Below are 20,271 nucleotides of genomic sequence, written 5' to 3' on the forward strand. Positions count from 1 at the left end.
ATGAGTGAATCAAAGTTAATGTGATACATAAACAATATAATTGACATGTCGCTTCAGACATTTGTATTATAGATAATCGGTTGTTTGCTGTTGTTGTTATTATTTTATTATTGTTTTTTTTTTTTTTTTTCATGCCCCAAAAACTCGACGTTTCCGGAATTAATTTTTTTTTTTCAGAATGAGGAATGGCAGCTGGGGCTCACACATAACGTCTGCTGCCTGGTGTCAGTGATGACGACAATCTCACGCGCTATCTTTTGTTCTGTTGTCTACAAACCACGAGCCGTTGTTCTCGCTTCAGTTTGATAATAACATTGAACAGTAAGACAGTAAGAGGATATGTATATCATTTCGTTCTAACACAGATATACGGTTGCCATATTCATAATCTTTGCTGCAAAAAATGATTTCATAATGTTCCATGTGAAAATTTGGTTATCCATGAAACAAATACGTATACCGCGAAATAGATAGGATGTGTCTGATCTTTGTTAATTTTCAACGAAAAACTGTAATTCATTCTTTATTCTGCTATTAATTCAGTTGGTTTTAAATGAATTACAATCATAAACAAATGCATTCTGACATATATGGTACTTGAAAAGATCATAAGGGTGGTTTGGGAGAAAAATGTGTAGACAAGAACGTTCTATAAATAGACCTCTAAGAGCCTGGGTACACATGACGACCGTCTGGTCCCTAATTTATTTGAGACGAAGATTATACAGCCCATTGTGTGTTGGAGTGGTTTATATACCCCATACAGAGTTACGACCCTTTGTTCATTGCAGAGAGGTTGTCTCGGTGTGATCATTGTCATGGGTGTGTTTGAATGGTGGAGCGGTACCTACTAAAACCGGCGTTATATCTAATTATATACAGAGTTATCGCCCTTCCTTCAGTTGAAAACTTGAAGCATCGCGTGAACTTAAATTTGGTTACATGCAACACTATACGTTATTGGAACCCTTCAATAAATTCTCGTACCCCTGTGGTTTTACATGATTATAGAAAATAATTGTTGTGTGATATCTCAGCGACTTAATCGTCGGCAGCGGCCATTAATTCTAATTATATGGAACTTTGGGAAAGGAGTTGCTTCTGCGACAATCTAAAAATATGATCGATTGAAAACAAGATTGGACTATTGTGTGTTTTATACAATAAAAAATACACACAGTTTTCACAATTACCATCCTGGGAAAAAGATTCTCTTTCGATCTTTTAATTCTAAAGCGATTAAATAATTAATTTCATCGCAAATAAATTATAGCATGCACCGATATGACGGCATGAATCAATATACATTGTAGGTACTGGATCCTAAACTAGAAATAGATCATTCGTCATGTAGTAATAACGTCAGAAGAGACAAGTAAGTTGTCGAATTCTAGAGGCATTCCACCCTTCATAAAGACACACATATATATATATACATATACATAACTGCCGATCTTTTATTAATTACTGTTAATTAGATATATACATGTATCTCTATTCCGTGTTGCAATTTTATGTACCTCTATGACAAGTAGTGTTTGAACTGTCGGTAATGTAATATACCTTTTGTCAGAATGTACCCAGATTATCCACATCTCGCTACAGTACTGAAACGTATTAATTACCGGCTTTGTATAGATCATATTTGAACTCCACCTCAAAGATGCCCAAGCTTATTATTGCACATGTTCATATCAAATTAAGAAGAAAAAAAAATCATTGAAGTGTTTTTTTCAAGAGAAATCGTTATCGATACATGATGCTCGTTATGACATATCCGCAAAACCCAACGGAAATGGGTAGGTCATTGACAACCAAAACTATCAGTCTCTTTTACACAAAGATAATTATTCGTTGCTCGGTTACTGTTGTTAGGCCTAATTACACGTATTTCGTACATAATAAACAGTGTGTTCCGTTTGGCGTTGCTATATACGTACATATCTAATAAGTCAATCTATAAAGGGCTGCAGTGTATTGATCTCTCATCATAACTGTATGTATAGAAGTCAAACATGTAGTCAAATCAGGTCAACAATAATTTTGTTTTATACGATAAAATGTATTGTTAATATATGCATTTACCTCACGAGTACAGGTACATGTGTACATGCCACCCCATATTGTGACATGCATCTAATTAAGCGCAAAAAGGGATATTACTACTATAAAATCTCCATTACTTACAATACAATTGTATATGTTATATGGTAGCATACACCCTTAAGAGATAAAATGGGATTTAGTACACGTTTTTTTTTTTTTTGCATATATTGAAGGGAGATAACTCAAGCGTTATATTCCATATACAATATACTACGTTTAAGTATACATTTAATCCCTTATAATATATTTGAATGTAGAAGGGGCTACAACAGACACAGGGAATGTAGGCAAAGGTTCTGGCGCATAAGAAGATATATGTTACATAATGTACTGTTCTTTTAATCAGATACCTTAAGGATAGGCGTGCTGTGTATGGTAGCAAGTTCGCTCGTATTTGATTACATACAAATGTAGGTAGATATGACGGAATATATTCTGTATACCTGATTATCGATCTGCAGTTCTGTGTTTGTATTATGTGTTAGCATGAAGATAACACCTATTGTAGATTTACCAGTTTCTAAAGGACAAAGTCGCTAGCATACAGGAGATAGATTGGGGACTGATCTACTAAGGAATGAAGGTAAACGTCAAAAAACGGGTACAATCCCTGAGCCAAACTCGTGAAACATGGAAGTACTGAAGTCGCGTTCCCTGGGGATTCAGAGGAAACAGAAACCAATCACATGGGTCAATATCACAGGTAAGTAAATGATCTTATATGAATCTGTGTATTCAAATTATGTTTGCATGTGTAGGAATGAATGTGTCCGAGACAGGTAGATACGTTCACTTACCAAGAGAACAAAGGCATTGTACTAAATGTCAACAAGATATTGAAGATAAGTGTCATTTTACTATAGTATGAAAAAGTTTTCATGATTTAAGAAAAAATACATAAAACCATTTTACTGGTACAAACTATCAATGAATAAACTTATCCAATTACTGTGTGTCAATAATATTGGCGAAATTCGCAAGTTAGTAAGATATGTATATGATGCCAACAAAGTCATAGTGTAATTAGCATACTATAGACATGTTACCTGTATTTTATAATTTTGTGTAGTTCAGTATTAGTCAGAATTAATTCGGCCGTGTTCTCCGCCATTTTGAATGCATGCATTGTTATATATATGTGTATCTAGGAATCCTATATGCTATGTAGCATTTGGAAATAGATTTAATTGAATTGAGTGTGTCCGGGTGAAATTTGGCGGAAATCATACGAAATTACTTTGTGTTATCGATCACATTCTGTAATTACGTTTTTAAAATTCTAATTAGTGAAGAGCGCGTCAATGTGGTCGTGAATGTAAATATTGTTTTATCTTGCGTCATTGTGATTAGTTGTATAAAGCATATAAAGAATCGGAATCTGAACACGTATGACTATAATTCTATCAGGGAGACCAGTTGAGCAATCGCAACATCTCCGGGAAATTTCCGGCAACACTCGGAAATCTACCGAGTGTTGCCGGAAATTTCCCCGAGATGCTGCGATTGGGAGACCTGAGATGGCTGGAGTCGCGGTCATCTTTTGGGAACGTGTTATGTTTGTCCAAAATAGTGAAAAAATGTGATATTTCGGTCACTGTAATGGAAATTAACTAGCTAGCGAAAGTAATAAAATCATTTTATATGAAAAGTTAATTCTTTTAGTTCATTTTCAATAAATAGGCACACGTGTCACACTTGTGTTACATTTAAATACGTGTTGATGGAAATCTACTATTTACGTCATAGATGGGTGTTGTTTTTACTTGATATTGATTTGTTTACAGAAAGAGCTTGCTAAGTGTTAGATGAATTCGTCCATTTGTTCTTAATTGTTAAATTAGCACCTTTTTATGTTAGTGACGTCACATTTAGACCTATTTGGACACAGAAGTTAGAAACAGTCGCCTAGTTGATCGTGAAATCGGGGGCATTTCATAAGTAAGATTTTCACTGAAATTGACCAAACAAATCTATCTGGTTCTGTTGGGTTTTTGTTTTTTTTATCTTTTTATAACTATTTCCAGAAAAGTGGCGTTTACTGAAATATGATTTTTTTTTATTATTAAAGAAACTGGTGAGTTGGAAATTTAAGCCCAGTTTGGATAAACTGATCCAACACTCAAACGGACAATTAAGGCTGTCACACAACAGATATGCCACACGCTCCCATGTTCAAGTGCAAGACGACGGGAAGATGCAGACGACATTCCACCGAATACAATCACGGGGCAAGCGGTCAAGGTCACGGAACAGTTGGAACAAATAGTGTTGGTCTCTACCGACAACTTAATCGGAATGGCAGCGATTCTAGAAGGTAGGTTACTCATGTTGTTGTGTTTGGAGGACTTTGGTGGACGGTATGGATGTTCAAAATTGTGAGAGTTATCTCGTCGTTGATGACGTCGCTTATTAGTTTCGACTAGTACATGTAAATTGACAGGTATTGACTGCCGGTCTTGAAAAAGTATTGGAACTTGTTTTTTCCTTTTTCAATTCAATTAAACATTTATTTAAAAAAAAATCATTTTGACCCGGAAAAGCGGGTGTAGGGGGGGGGGGGAGAGACAAGTTATACAATGTAATCAAATGAGTGTGGGATTCAAAAGATAAAGATTTGGTCTGGAAAAATGTGTATATTTAATGAAATTGGCAGATAAAATGATTAATGACTTACAATTAAATCTTTAATTTTTTAACTTTTTTAACGGCAAGATGTAATTATTCACATGGTGGAACAGTGCCGTGACAAATATCTAATGCATCCTATTAAAATGTAAAGGTTGTCTCCCTTGCAACTGTGCAGGGATTGTCAAGCTCTCAGAATCTAAACTTTTGTGTTTTCTAAAGATTTCCATGCATAATCATAAAGTTTCCAACTATTTTGTGAATAGGACCTACCCTACAATTGGGAAATTTTTGTACATATCAGATTTGGAAAATTTTGTGGCTGATTTTCAATTTGGAATGGCGGCCTTATAATAAACACTTGAGATACAGCTAGTGTATCTGATAATATTTATATTTTCTGAGTTTTTTTTTTTTTTAGTTTCTGAAATAAGGGGGTCTTTTATAACACTGTGTCCACTAAGCAAAAAAGTAAGACAATGTTTCAGATATCCTTGAGAGCTGAAGTTCCGATGAGCATTGTACTTAAAACATATTGTGTTTCTTCTTAGGTTTCGGAATTTCAAAATTAAAATAGTTATCAATATCCCTATGTAAGGACCATGAGAAGACACAAATTAATTTTATATACCTTTTTTTGTAGAAGATATTATTACTGTGAGAGAACAATGATAATGACTATTTTGCCCCCAATATTGTTTTTATTGTTCCTCAGTGACAGAACAATGACAATGACTATTTTGCTCCACAAGATGACAGCATGAGGTGCTTTGTGTTTTTGTTATTTTGTGCCAGATTTTTTTCCTACAGAAGATTTTAAGTTCATGAAATTGTGGTCTGGTCACTGTAAAAAGATGATGTTGAATTAGACAAAATAAAAATGACATATATATGTACTATATCTGACACTGTGAAATCCTGTATGTCCTATATTTACCAGGTATACACAGTAAGATCTTGATAAAAACCTATGATATAATGCCATATTTTCAATTTTCAAAGAATGACAGCATAAAAGATTTAAATCTTTATTCCAAAATAATTCTATTTCTGTCAGTGTTCACAGCTATTTTTTCAATTTCCTTTTGAGAAATGATCAAAACATAGATGAATATCAAGTAGTTCAATGATATTCAGAAGAATTTCAAGATAAAAATTTTGTATTGTTTACCAAATTTTAAACTTTGGTTTTCACAACATAACTAAAATATTCAGAAATGAAAAAAAAAAAATTCTAGAATGACTAGGCTAAATTAGTAACTTCATCTATTTTACAGTTTGTGCTGTTAGATAATAATAAACAGATTATAATGCCTAGCGTCTCCTCCAGGTCCCAACAAAAATATAGCACTGCAATTTCAATATCCTGTCAAGTGTATTAAAAACAGTTAAAATTCTGTCTGTCATCAGTTTATCGTGTTTTTACGGGTATTTTATCGTTGGTGTGTTAAACGCAAATTGTGACCTATCTCACATTTCTTTTGAGAATTTCTTAATGATGTGTCAGAATTTTGCCACCAAATTCACTGTCTACAATTAAATTCTGTTGGGTACATGGGGGTTATTACCTCCCCTGACTTTTATTACTTGGCACTATGAGGGCTCGATCAATATTCTGCTTGAATCTGAATCCGGAATATCTAACTGCAAAAATAAAGCAATACAACTATGAAATTCTTCAATGACTCTGAAATGCTGTAGAATTTTCTGCTTAAAACCCTTCAAAGGGTAGCCACTAACAAGTTATGGAAAGATATGTCCATAGACAACTACTACCTCTCTATAACAGCCACTTGTCTATAACAACCAGCTGTCTATATCAACCAACTGTCTATAACTATCACCTCTATATAACAACCAGCTTTTTTTCAACTACCATCTGTCTATAACTATCACCTGTCTATAACTACCAACTATCTATAACTACCACATGTCTATAACTACCACCTGTATATAACTACCACCTGTCTATAACTACCACCTGCCTATAACTACCACATGTATATAGCTACCACCTATCTATAACTACCACCTGTCTATAGCTACCACCTGTCTATAGCTACCACCTGTCTTTAACTACCAACTTTCTATAACTACCACCTGTCTAAAACTACCAACTGTCTAAAACTACCACCTGTATAAAACTACCACCAGTATAAAACTACCAACTGTCTATAACTACCACCTGTCTACAACTATCACCTGTCTATAACTACCAACTGTATATAACTACAACCTGTCTATTACTACCACCTGTCTATAACTATCACCTGTCTATAACTACCACCTGTATATAACTACCACATGTATATAGCTACCACCTGTATACAACTACCACCTGTATACAACTACCATCTGTCTATAACTTTCACCTGTCTATAACTATCATCTGTCTATAACTACCACCTATCTATTACTACCACCTGTCTATAACTACCACCTGTCTATAACTACCACCTGTCTATAGCTACCACCTGTCTATAGCTACCACCTGTCTTTAACTACCAACTTTCTATAACTACCACCTGTCTAAAACTACCAACTGTCTAAAACTACCACCTGTATAAAACTACCACCAGTATAAAACTACCAACTGTCTATAACTACCACCTGTCTACAACTATCACCTGTCTATAACTACCAACTGTATATAACTACAACCTGTCTATTACTACCACCTGTCTATAACTACAACCTGTATAAAACTACCTCCTGTCTATAACTATCACCTGTCTATAGCTACCACCTGTCTGTAACTACCACCTGTCTATAACTACCTCCTGTCTATAACTATCACCTGTCTATAACTACCACCTGTCTACAACTATCACCTGTCTATAACTACCAACTGTATATAACTACAACCTGTCTATTACTACCACCTGTCTGTAACTACCACCTGTCTATAACTACCACCTGTATATAACTACCTCCTGTCTATAACTATCACCTGTCTATAGCTACCACCTGTCTGTAACTACCACCTGTCTATAACTACCTCCTGTCTATAACTATCACCTGTCTATAACTACCTCCTGTCTATAACTACCACATGTATATAGCTACCACCTATCTATAACTACCACCTGTCTATAACTACCAACTGTCTATAACTATCACCTGTCTATAGCTACCACCTATCTATAACTACCAACTGTCTATAACTACCACATGTCTATAACTACCACCTGTATATAACTACCACATGTCTATAGCTACCACCTATCTATAACTACCACCTGTCTATAGCTACCACCTATCTATAACTACCACCTATCTATAACTACCAACTATCTATAACTACCACCTGTCTATAACTACCACCTGTCTATAACTACCACCAGTATAAAACTACCAACTGTCTATAACTAGCATCTGTCTATAACTATCACTTGTCTATAACTACCACCTGTCTACAACTATCACCTGTCTATAACTACCAACTGTATATAACTACAACCTGTCTATTACTACCACCTGTCTATAACTATAACCTGTATACAACTATCATACGTCTATAACAACCAGCAGGTTATAACAACCACCTGTATATAACTATCACCTGTCTATAACTATCACCTGTCTATAACTATCACCTGTCTAAAACTACCACCCATCTATATCTACCATCTGTATATAACTACCATCTGTCTATATCTACCACCTGTCTATAACTACCAACTGTATATAACTACAACCTGTCTATAACTACCACCTGTCTGTAACTACCACCTGTCTATAACTACCACCTGTCTATAACTACCACCTGTCTTTAACTACCACCTGTCTATAACTACCACCTGTCTATAACTACCCCCTGTCTATATCTACAACCTGTCTACATCTACCACCTGTCTATAACTACCACCTGTCTATAACTACCACCTGTCTATAACTACCACCTGTCTTTAACTACCACCTGTCTATAACTACCACCTGTCTATAACTACCACCTTTCTAAAACTACCACATGTCTATAACTACCACCTGTCTATAACTACAACCTGTCTATAACTACCCCCTGTCTATATCTACCACCTGTCTATAACTACCACCTGTCTATATCTATCACCTGTATATAACTACCACCTGTCTATAACTACCACCTGTCTATAACTACCACCTGTCTATTACAGAATCACTTCTATCTACATTTATAATAATCTTGTTTTATTGTCACAATTTATCAGCATGAAAAACTTGTTTCCGTTGGAAAGACTAGATTTAAATACAAGTTAACCATATGTTCTATAAATGATACGTTTGTCAGAGAACCACCACTTGAAATAGACATAGTTCTGTGAACCCCATTATTGTGGAGGTGTGGACATGTATATATTAGGAATTCTTTACTGTCAAGTGACCGCCCTCTTTTTATACCTGGTCAAACGTACCCCACACTTTCATGTAATTTACCCCTTTACTAGGTAAATTATATCCTTTATAAATAAGTATTTGCTGGCACTGACTGATTATCGTCAGGTTTAAAGAAGCAGTTACGGTAAATGTGCTCAACATTCTCGAATTTTTGTGGAAAATTTAAGCCTCCAACATTTGAATAAGGATATTTATGAACAATTAATAATTACCGTATTCACTCAGAAGGCCAGCACTTGGTCAATATGGGTGGGCTTATCAGAGGATAAATATTGCAATAAAAACTTCTCAGAAATACATCACATCCAACACACATTAAAAATAAAAAATAAACTATCTCTGAACATTTGAACAGCTTGAACAATTGCAAAAATTGTAGTATGAGACCCTAATGAAAATATAGCCCTGCCAGTATGCTGTTCACCAAGTAATGCCCTACCAATCATCAGGCTAAAGGGAAATTCCCACCAGTCTGAGCTGATAAAGACTGACAGGCTATACTCACTTTACATGAGTCTAAAGGGAAATTCCCTCAAGTCTGAGATGGTAAGGTGACAGGCTATACTCACTTTTACACTAGTCTAAAGGGAAATTCCCACCAGTCAGAGCTGATAAGGTGACAGGCTATACTCACTTTACATGAGTCTAAAGGGAAATTCCCACCAGTCTGACTGGTAAGGTGACAGGCTATACTCACTTTAAACTAGTCTTAAGGGAAATTCCCACCAGTCTGACTGGTAAGGTGACAGGCTATACTCATTTTACACGAGTTTAAAGGGAAATTCCCACCAGTCTGACTGGTAAGGTGACAGGCTATACTCACTTTACACGAGTCTTAAGGGAAATTCCCACCAGTCTGACTGGTAAGGTGACAGGCTATACTCACTTTTACACTATAGTCTAAAAGGAAATTCCCACCAGTCAGAGCTGGTAAGGTGACAGGCTATACTCACTTTACACTAGTCTTAAGGGAAATTCCCACCAGTCTGACTGGTAAGGTGACAGGCTATACTCATTTTACACGAGTCTAAAGGGAAATTCCCACCAGTCTGGCTGGTAAGGTGACAGGCTATACTCACTTTACACTATAGTCTAAAGGGAAATTCCCACAAGTCTGAGCTGGTTAAGACTGACAGGCTATACTCACTTTTACACTAGTCTAAAGGGAAATTCCCACCAGTCTGAGCTGGTTAAGACTGACAGGCTATACTCACTTTTACACTAGTCTAAAGGGAAATTCCCACCAGTCAGAGCTGGTAAGGTGACAGGCTATACTCACTTTTACACTAGGCTAAAGGGAAATTCCCACCAGTCTGAGCTGGTACAGACTGACAGGCTATACTCACTTTTACACTAGTCTAAAGGGAAATTCCCACCAGTCTGAGCTGGTTAAGACTGACAGGCTATACTCACTTTTACACTAGTCTAAAGGGAAATTCCCACCAGTCTGGCTGGTAAGGTGACAGGCTATACTCACTTTTACAATTTAGTCTAAAGGGAAATTCCCACCAGTCTGACTGGTAAGGTGACAGGCTATACTCACTTTTACATTAGTCTAAAGGGAAATTCCCACCAGTCTGACTGGTAAAGTGACAGCTAGGTTATACTCACTTTAACACGAGTCTAAAGGGAAATTCCCACCAGTCTGAGCTGGTACAGACTGACAGGCTATACTCACTTTTACATTAGTCTAAAGGGAGGGAAATTCCCACCAATCTGAGCTGGTTAATACTGAAAGGCTTTACTCTCTTTTACACTAATCAAAAGGGAAATTCCCACCAGTCTGGCTGGTAAGGCGACAGGCTATTAATCTCTTTTACACTAGTCTTTTATATATATAAAGGGAAATTCCCACCAGTCTGGCTGGTAAGGTGACAGGCTATACTCTCTTTTACACTATAGGCTAAAGGGAAATTCCCACCAGTCTGAGCTGGTTAAGACTGACAGGCTATACTCACTTTTACACTAGTCTAAAGGGAAATTCCCACCAATCTGGCTGGTAAGGTGACAGGCTATACTCACTTTTACACAAGTCTAAAGGGAAATACCCACCAGTCTGAGCTGGTTAAGACTGACAGGCTATACTCACTTTTACACTAGTCTTAAGGGAAATTCCCACCAATCTGGCTGGTAAGGTGACAGGCTATACTCACTTTTACACAAGTCTAAAGGGAAATACCCACCAGTCTGAGCTGGTTAAGACTGACAGGCTATACTCACTTTTACACTAGTCTAAAGGGAAATTCCCACCAATCTGGCTGGTAAGGTGACAGGCTATACTCTCTTTTACACTATAGGCTAAAGGGAAATTCCCACCAGTCTGACTGGTAAGGTGACAGGCTATACTCACTTTACTCTAGGCTAAAGGGAAATTCCCACCAGTCTGACTGGTAAGGTGACCCACACTCACTACTTCTACAGAACCACCAATGGCTGGAATTGACCAATGGCCATATAGCTGACTTTAAGTACTACCTTCCTGAGAATGGACATTTGGATAGTTATATTGACCCCTTCATCTACATCAGAATTTACATATGAGACAGAGTAATTACAACCTTAGTAACCAAGCCAGGGGAGGTTAGGGTCATGACTTTGCTGAAATGTTTTTAATGTTTTTGGTGTCTGACTCTTATAGACACAAAGCTCTAGCAACCAAAGATATAGTTCTGTAAAAGAGCTTCATTATATAACAGTGAAATCGTGATGCTATATGGCCATTTGTTAAATCATACAGCACATGCTCACAAAAACATTTTTGTGTTATCATAAATTTAGATGCGATAAATTAAGAAGCAGGCCTATCTGCTGAGTGTTGTCCTTGTCAAACAACTGACAAAGCATACTTCTTTAATGGCTCAGTTGGTAGAGCCGGCTCAGTTGGTAGAGCCAGGGATTATCGTGCCAGAGACCTGTGTTTGATTCCGGTTGGGTACTTACCCCCACAGGTATGTGATTTTGCTTGTGTATTTTCATGATGTCAAATTATTGTCTTAAAAATAGAAAAGTTCAAATGTCAATTAATCATTGCAAAATGGCAAAGAAGCACCAAAAATGCATTTTTAAGCATGTTTCTGAAGTAAGACAATAACAAGAATGTAATTTTTTGTGCTTAAGTGATATTGACTTTATTAGAATGGTTTGTTCCTTTAATATTTCATATATAACCTGAAGTCTTCAGTGTTAACCAAATCAGTCCCTTCCCTGTCTGGGAAGTATCTCGAATCAATACCATAAGCTTGCTCTAGCAACTAAGTTTCTTCAGTGATTTTGATATAACTTTACACAAAGCTCAACTTCTACAATACACCAGATGTAAGTTTCAGTATTCAATAGCTAAGGTCAAGGTCACTGTTATTATTAAGAGGACATCATCAACTAATTTATTGATATCACTAGTGCTCTGGGCCCACTTGTTCAGAAGGTGATTCAGCTAATTGCAGTTTAACAGCAGTTTTAAAAAACTAACATCACAGAAATTTATTAAGCTATAACAATCATCAGTCTTTCGCTACATTTTTTGTACCTGCCTATTTTAAGGAATACACACACTCAGGTTTTGAAGTAAAGGTGAAATGAAAGTTTCACTAATCAAGTGATTCAGCTAATCACCTTTCGAACATCTGGGCCCTGGTGACATCATTATTTAAAGGAATTTCAATCATTCAAATTACCGGGTATATGGAGAAGTCTTGTATGAGAATTCATTGAATGAGTTTGTGTTTCTGGCTTCCAAGGTCAATACCAAGGTCACATGTACTTTCTATAACTAGGGACTTCATTTTGGATCAAACTTTATCATGAGAATACCTGGGGAGAGATTTTTTCATGGTTCAGAGGTCAAGGTCACTGTTACCACTGTTACTACATATCAAGCTTTGTTGAACTAACTACCAATTTGCTTGAGAGCTGGGATATAATCCATCTTTTTTAGACATTTTCTAGTTTCATCAAAATTACATTAAAAGGCCTCTCAAAATAGGGGCCGCGGTGGCCGAGTGGTTAAGGTGTCCCGACACTTTGTCACAAGCCCTATAGGCCTCCACCTCTGGGTTGCGAGTTTGAAACCTACGTGGGGCAGTTGCCAGGTACTGTACTGACCGTAGACCGGTGTTTTTTTCTCCAGATATCCCGGCTTTCCTCCACCTCCAAAACCTAGCACATCCTTAAATTACCATGGCTGTTAATAGGACTTTAAACAAACAAACCTCTCAAATTAAGTCTTATGTTCCAATATGTACATTGATTGTATGACAGCGGCTTGTCAAGTCAATGGTCATGAGTTTGATCCCCAGGGGAGGCAAACATAACGAATAAATTTTCTGTTCCATATTTCATATTCTCTAACTGTACATTTAGCCTGACAATATACTGCCCTAGGTTGATTTATACAATGAGGATGTTTATACATTGTATATGTATATTATCCTATAATTTGTATAGTCTCTTATATATGAATGCACAATTTGACGAGGAAATTTTATCAATCATGCTGTATAGAATAGTTACCCTGTATATGTATGTACATGATAGCCTGGTGTCACTTACAATTCCTCATATGACTATATTAAATAATATTCAAAATTTTAACAACAAAAATTAATAACTATAACATCAAGTCATGAAATTTAATATAAGTTCTGAGCGATGAATTTGAAATTGACTCAAACATGACTGAATTTAATATCACAGTTGGTTTATGATATTTTTTATAAAATTCTTTATGAAATGTTGTAACTGATAACATTCTATATGGCTATTAAATGATCTTACTTAGCATGCAACACAGAAGGAAAGACTGGGTACGTTGGCTGAATATCATTATCGGATTCTGAATTTGATGCTTCTGTTGAACACCTGACTGCCCGACTTCGGGGATATCTCGTATGATTTCTGACATTGTATTTCAATAATGAGGCTAAATTGTCACTTGAAACATACCACTGTTGTAATTTTTGTGTTTCTTCAGGGCAGGAACAAGTGCATGTATCATGCACAGCTTTACCTGGGTAAGAATTTAAAACTGGGCCTGGAATCAGATTTCTTAGCCTCCTGCTGAGATATTGAAATGAAATAAACATCAGTGAAAGGGATTATCTGTTGCGTAATGTGAAGTATAATCCTACAATATTTGTATATATCCTATACATTTACATGTAAACAAAATGTATAATCTCCAGTTTATATGTGAACAAATTTATTGCATCTTGTATAACAAAAACAGTAATGTATATGCAGCCTTAAGTCTTTACCTGGATGTCATTTTACTATTGGACTCTATTTTTTCTTTCTTTTTTTATTACCACTGAATCCAGTGAAATTGATACTATCAGTAACTTCTACACAATGAAAAAAATTATATTGAAAGTATTAGGAAACCAACACACTGTTCAACAGGAAAATTTGGCTTTATATGAAAGATGTACATTATAATATAATGTGTGGCCGAGTGGTTAAGGTGTCCCGACCCTTTATCACTATAGCCCTCCACCTCTGGGTTGCGAGTTCAAAACCTACGTGGGGCAGTTGCCAGGTACTGACCGTAGGACGGTGGTTTTTCTCCGGGTACTCCGGCTTTCCTCCACCTCCAAAACCTGGCACGTCCTTAAATGACCCTGGCTGTTAATAGGACGTTAAACAAAACAAACAAAACCAAATGTACAGGTACATATATAGATATTAATTACATCTGCATGATGTTCATATTATCATAGACCGTTATACATGTAGTTTAGATTTAGCTGCTCCCTAATGTCATCTTAAAGAACAAAGCAAGCCGTATGACACACTATCTTGAACACCTGCTTAGCATCAACCATTGTGTGAATTACCAGAAGAAAAAACTTTATAGAAATAGAAGGATATCATGCTGAGAAAATGACAAAGCATGTATATAAAGATAGAATAAAGAAATAAGAGTTCTGAGTATTAATTTGTTTGATGAAAATATGATATTAACCAAAACATGGCATTAACAGAAGAAACAAATTATTCTTTAAACATGGAACTGACCAAGACTTTCCCATTAATTTTTGGATGAAGAAACATTTTAAAGATAGTCACTCATATATTTTTCATCATGAAGTCTTCACAAAAAAAAACTTGTGTGGGTTTCCTGATACGGACTGATAGAGTGTTTGAATTCTTTATCAGTATTTAATCAATCTTCATATTGCTGCCTCTGGTTATATTGTTCCTGGATGGGTAGAATACAAACATTTCAATGACTGTGATTTTTCAAGCTACTGTTGACTATATATACCTGGTCTGATAACTGATATTGCCTTTTAACAAGCGATAAAGCACGCTTTCCTCCCTGTTTCCCTGTAGTTTTCCCGTAGACTGTAAAAGAACATATGCCTAACATGTGGTGAATGTTGACTTGCCCACCGCTAAGGCGATTACTCGACATCAAAGTGGGCGTGTACCCTCCCAACACTCCAGAGGTTCGGTACAAAACCGTCACTCAATAATTCACTTCATCTTTAAGTGTTAAAAAAAAGATATATTTATTTCAAAACCATTGGGCTGTATGAAATGTTTAGTTCATCGGTCAAGTGTCAAGTTGATATTCAGCTTATAGTCGGCCCTGCAGAAAAAAATCCTGTCACTAATCCAGCAATGGTTTAAGATAGTTTATTTCTGGTTCATAATATATATATTTTTTTCAATTGGATAAAAAGATTTAAAAGCTGCAGTTTTGTCGTTTATCAGGGGGACCTAAAGGGGGTGTAATGTTACATCTGAAAATGTCTGCCAAATTGTCGGGCAGCAAATACCTTTCTGCAGGGTGATAAAAGAATTTGTCTGGATGAAAAAAGATAATGAAATATTTACTCACTAACTTAAGGACGCCATAGTACAAATGTCTTCTTGTTTAATTTGGAACTTGAAACATAATAGGTCTTGTACGTTTTTCTCCACCCCGTTATTTATATCTCCTCAAATGGCCCTGTTTAAACAATGGGCCTGAATTGTTAAGAAAAAGGTCATGTTGGATCTCCACCGTTCAATGGATTAGCAGGCCCTTTATGTATTTATAGACAAGTTTAAGCGGTTTATGTAGTGTCTATTGTATTACATATCTACAACGAGAACCACACACCAGTTCCAGGGTCCAAGTAACGTTTACTTTTTCTACTTTGAGCTGTATACAGGTAAGATAATAATTATAAGGACTTGCACACAGGTAAGATAATTAGTATAACGACTATGTAGAAATATGAAAAAGCATAAATAATTTTGCCAACTAAACATGAGTTTTTGGTAGACGATACATGTTCATATTTAAGATTTGACAGAATTTTTTTAATTTTTATTTTGGAATATACCTGGATTGTCAGTCGGCTAGGCATTTTTGTTTTACAAGATCGTTAAGTTAGAAAAAAATACTTGTGGACATAAACCCAGTCTGTACTGGTAAACATGTAAGCAGTCACATGTTGTACCTGCACTTAAAGTCAAGTCAATTTCAGGTATCAAATTTAGCTTTAAGTATTTACACAGGGACATACATGTACACCAGGCCATGCCTAAAGTCGTGATAAGCTACCTGCATGTGCAGTGGCATACTGATTTACATGTATTTTGTATTTTAAACATTTTTATTATCATAAATTTTGACAGGAAACACCTATATTTACTTAATGCAAGAACAGACATCTGTATTTAAAATGTCTCTGGTTTACAAGTACAAATTAAGTTTCTTAACAGTTTTAATACTGTTAAAATTTATATTTAGTTTAACTATATATAAGTTTATAAAAATTACAGGTATATATTGTAAAGATTTGTATAAAGATATTATAGGTATATAATGTACATATATGTGTAAAAAGATTACCTAGCTGTCATTAAAGAATTCCTGTAAATAAAAGTTGATCTGCCATTAAGGATACCTGTATATAAAGTTTACCTTTCATGAAGGATATACCTGTGTATTAAGAATGATATATCTGTGCATACAGTTTACCTTTCATTAAGGAATACTTGTATACAGTATACCTCTCATTAAGGAATACCTGTATACAGTTTACCTCTCATTAAGGAATACCTGTATACAGTATATCTCTCATTAAGGAATATCTGTATGCAGTATATCTCTCATTAAGGAATACCTGTATACAGTATATATCTCATTAAGGAATACCTGTATATAAAGTTTACCTTTCATTAAGGAATACCTGTGTATAAAGTTTACCTCTCATTAAGGAATACCTGTATATAAAGTTTACCTCTCATTAAGGAATACCTGTATAAAGTTTACCTCTCATTAAGGAATACCTGTATATAAAGTTTACCTTTCATTAAGGAATACCTGTGTATAAAGTTTACCTCTCATTAAGGAATACCTGTATATTCAGTTTACCTCACATTAAGGAATACCTGTTTACAGTATACCTCAGCTCTCATTAAGGAATACCTGTATATTAGCATATTGATAGCTTATCTTATGTATAGATAATTGTTCCCTGCAGTAAACTACTTTAATATATTGTCAGACTTGTCTCAAAATTGTGATAAATTTAGGGACTGATACACCAAAAAATCAGTCTTCAGTGTGGAAAATGTAATTAGGAGGGGGGGGGGGGGGGGGGGGGGCAGAGATGTCTAAATTGGTAGAGTATGGGAGGGTAGCTTGGTGAGGTAGGGGTTTATGTGGTCCAGAATTCTCAGCTAGGCTGTATCCACCATCAGACACCTATATCACATGTCATTAATATTTGAATGCTTCCTCTAAAAAAGTCCTGATAAATGATATATTTTTCCCTTTCATTTGTTGTTACCTACACAGTTATACACAATCTTATATGTAAGTAAAAATTAAAATGTTGGCTGACATGTGAATGATGGTGAAAATTGGGAATATGTATTTGTATGAGGAAATGTCTGATCATAACCGACAGTTGGTCGGCCCCAGAAGATGGTCTACACAGAGAATATCAATCAGTTTTAGAGTGTTTATGTGTGAATGTTTCAGTTCAACTGTGAAATGAAGGGCTCACCGAGGGTCAAGTTGAGCGAAAAAGAGAATGAGAGACAAGAAAAGAAATTTCATTTACATTTAATGATGCTTAGAATAGGACCACTTTGTGGCAAGGAACATCAAATACTGACTGGAACGTAGATTCTGGTCGGGTAATAACGTGTGGGTAATAACGTGTCGGAATGCTAAAGAAAATGATCAATGCACATTGGAAATTATATATATAGTATTTGAGGTGATGACTTGCTGTGAAGATCAAAATTGGGAGTTAGCTATTTTCGTGAAAGGCGATATATGATTTAACACCTGACAGATGAAGGAAATTATAAGACACCTGTAAAATCCATCAAAAGTTAATTTGAAACAGGTTGGTCGTGACAGGTGAAAAATTTACCTTGACCAGATCAGTGACCTTGAATAAATCATTAAAACTGTGTTAAAAAAATAATTGCAAAAAGAGAGTCAAACAAAAGAACAATAAAGAAAATTTAGAGGAAGAAATTAGAATTTTGAAACTATGTGGATGAATCTTGGTGGTGGTGGTGGGGGGGGGGGGGGGGGGGGGGGGGGTTATAGAGCCTGGTTCAGCCAGGAGACATATGAAAGTATGGTAAATGGCAAGGTATATATATACACTTTGCCACCATCTAGACAATGGCTCTTTGGTCAGGTTTCTGATTGAAGGGAAAGGTACAATATCATATGTATATTTTAAAAACTATTTCAACAAGCTGGAAGTGACATTTGGTCCAAGGTGTGCCAATATAAAAATATTACTTTTATACAGATTTATGGATAAGGACATACAAGATACATACAACCATGCACACTATGTTTATGAAAATTTTATTATAATGCAGAAGATGTCTTACACATGAGTCTTCATTTCTTTCTTTTTGAGATTATGAAGGACACAATTTAATCTGGACACCTGTATAAACCAGACAACTAGGTCCCATTCTATACATGTCTATGTAACCCTGTATAATCTGGACACCTGTATAAACCAGACAACTAGGTCCCACTGTATACATTTCTGTGTAACCCTGTATAATATGGACACCTGTATAAACCAGACAACTAGGTCCCACTGTATACATTTCTGTGTAACCCTGTATAAACTGGACACCTGTATAAACCAGACAACTGGGTCCCACTGTATACATTTCTATGTAACCCTGTATAATCTGGACACCTGTATAAACCAGACAACTAGGTCCCACTGTATATATTTCTATGTAACCCTGTATAATCTGGACACCTGTATAAACCAGACAATTAGGTCCCACTGTATACATTTCTATGTAACCCTGTATGATCTGGACACCTGCATAAACCAGACAACTAGGTCCCACTGTATACATTTCTATGTAACCCTGTATAATCTGGACACCTGTATAAACCAGACAACTAGGTCCCACTGTATACATTTCTGTGTAACCCTGTATAAACTGGAAACCTGTATAAATCAGACAACTGGGTCCCACTGTATACATTTCTATATTAACCCTGTATAATATGGACACCTGTATAAACCAGACAACTGGGCCCCACTCTATACATTTCTATGTAACCCTGTATAATCTGGACACCTGTATAAACCAGACAACTAGGTACCACTGTATATATTTCTTTGTAACCTGTATAATATGGACACCTGTATAAACCAAACAACTAGGTTCCACTGTAAACATTTCTATGTAACCCTGTATAATCTGGACACCTGTATAAACCAGACAACTGGGTCCCACTGTATACATTTCTATATTAACCCTGTATAATCTGGACACCTGTATAAACCAGACAACTAGGTTCCACTTTATATATTTCTATGTAACCCTGTATAATATGGACACCTGTATAAACCTGACAACTAGGTCCCACTGTATACATTTCTATGTAACCCTGTATAATCAGGACACCTGTATAAACCAGACAACTAGGTCCCATTCTATACATTTCTATGTAACCCTGTATAATCTGGACACCTGTATAAACCAGACAACAAGGTACCTATGTGTACATTTCTTTGTAACTTGCTGTATAATCTGGACACCTGTATAATTTGGACACCTGTATAAACCAGACAACTACGTTCCTATGTGTACATTTCTTTATAACCGGCTGTATAATCTGGACACCTGTATAACCCTATATATACAATCTAATTCAAATCT

The 20,271-nt window shown here is 35.9% G+C and overlaps 1 protein-coding gene across 2 annotated transcripts in view; it reads left to right on the forward strand.

The window, feature by feature from the left end:
- Nucleotides 1–2,677: 2,677 nt before the first annotated feature.
- LOC117330673 overlaps nucleotides 2,678–20,271 on the forward strand; it is a 48,926-nt gene continuing 31,332 nt past the window's right edge. The window contains exons 1-2 of one of the 2 annotated variants that reach the window (XM_033889109.1): nucleotides 2,678–2,809; nucleotides 4,175–4,420. In XM_033889109.1, coding sequence (XP_033745000.1) covers nucleotides 4,260–4,420 — 161 coding nt within the window. In that variant the 5' untranslated portion in view covers nucleotides 2,678–2,809; nucleotides 4,175–4,259. Of the gene's footprint in view, nucleotides 2,810–4,174; nucleotides 4,421–16,179; nucleotides 16,266–20,271 lie in introns of those variants that run through there. The other variant, XM_033889110.1, reaches the window with a different exon arrangement.

Source organism: Pecten maximus, chromosome 7 (assembly GCF_902652985.1).
Source record: "Pecten maximus chromosome 7, xPecMax1.1, whole genome shotgun sequence".
NCBI classification, from domain to species: domain Eukaryota; kingdom Metazoa; phylum Mollusca; class Bivalvia; order Pectinida; family Pectinidae; genus Pecten; species Pecten maximus.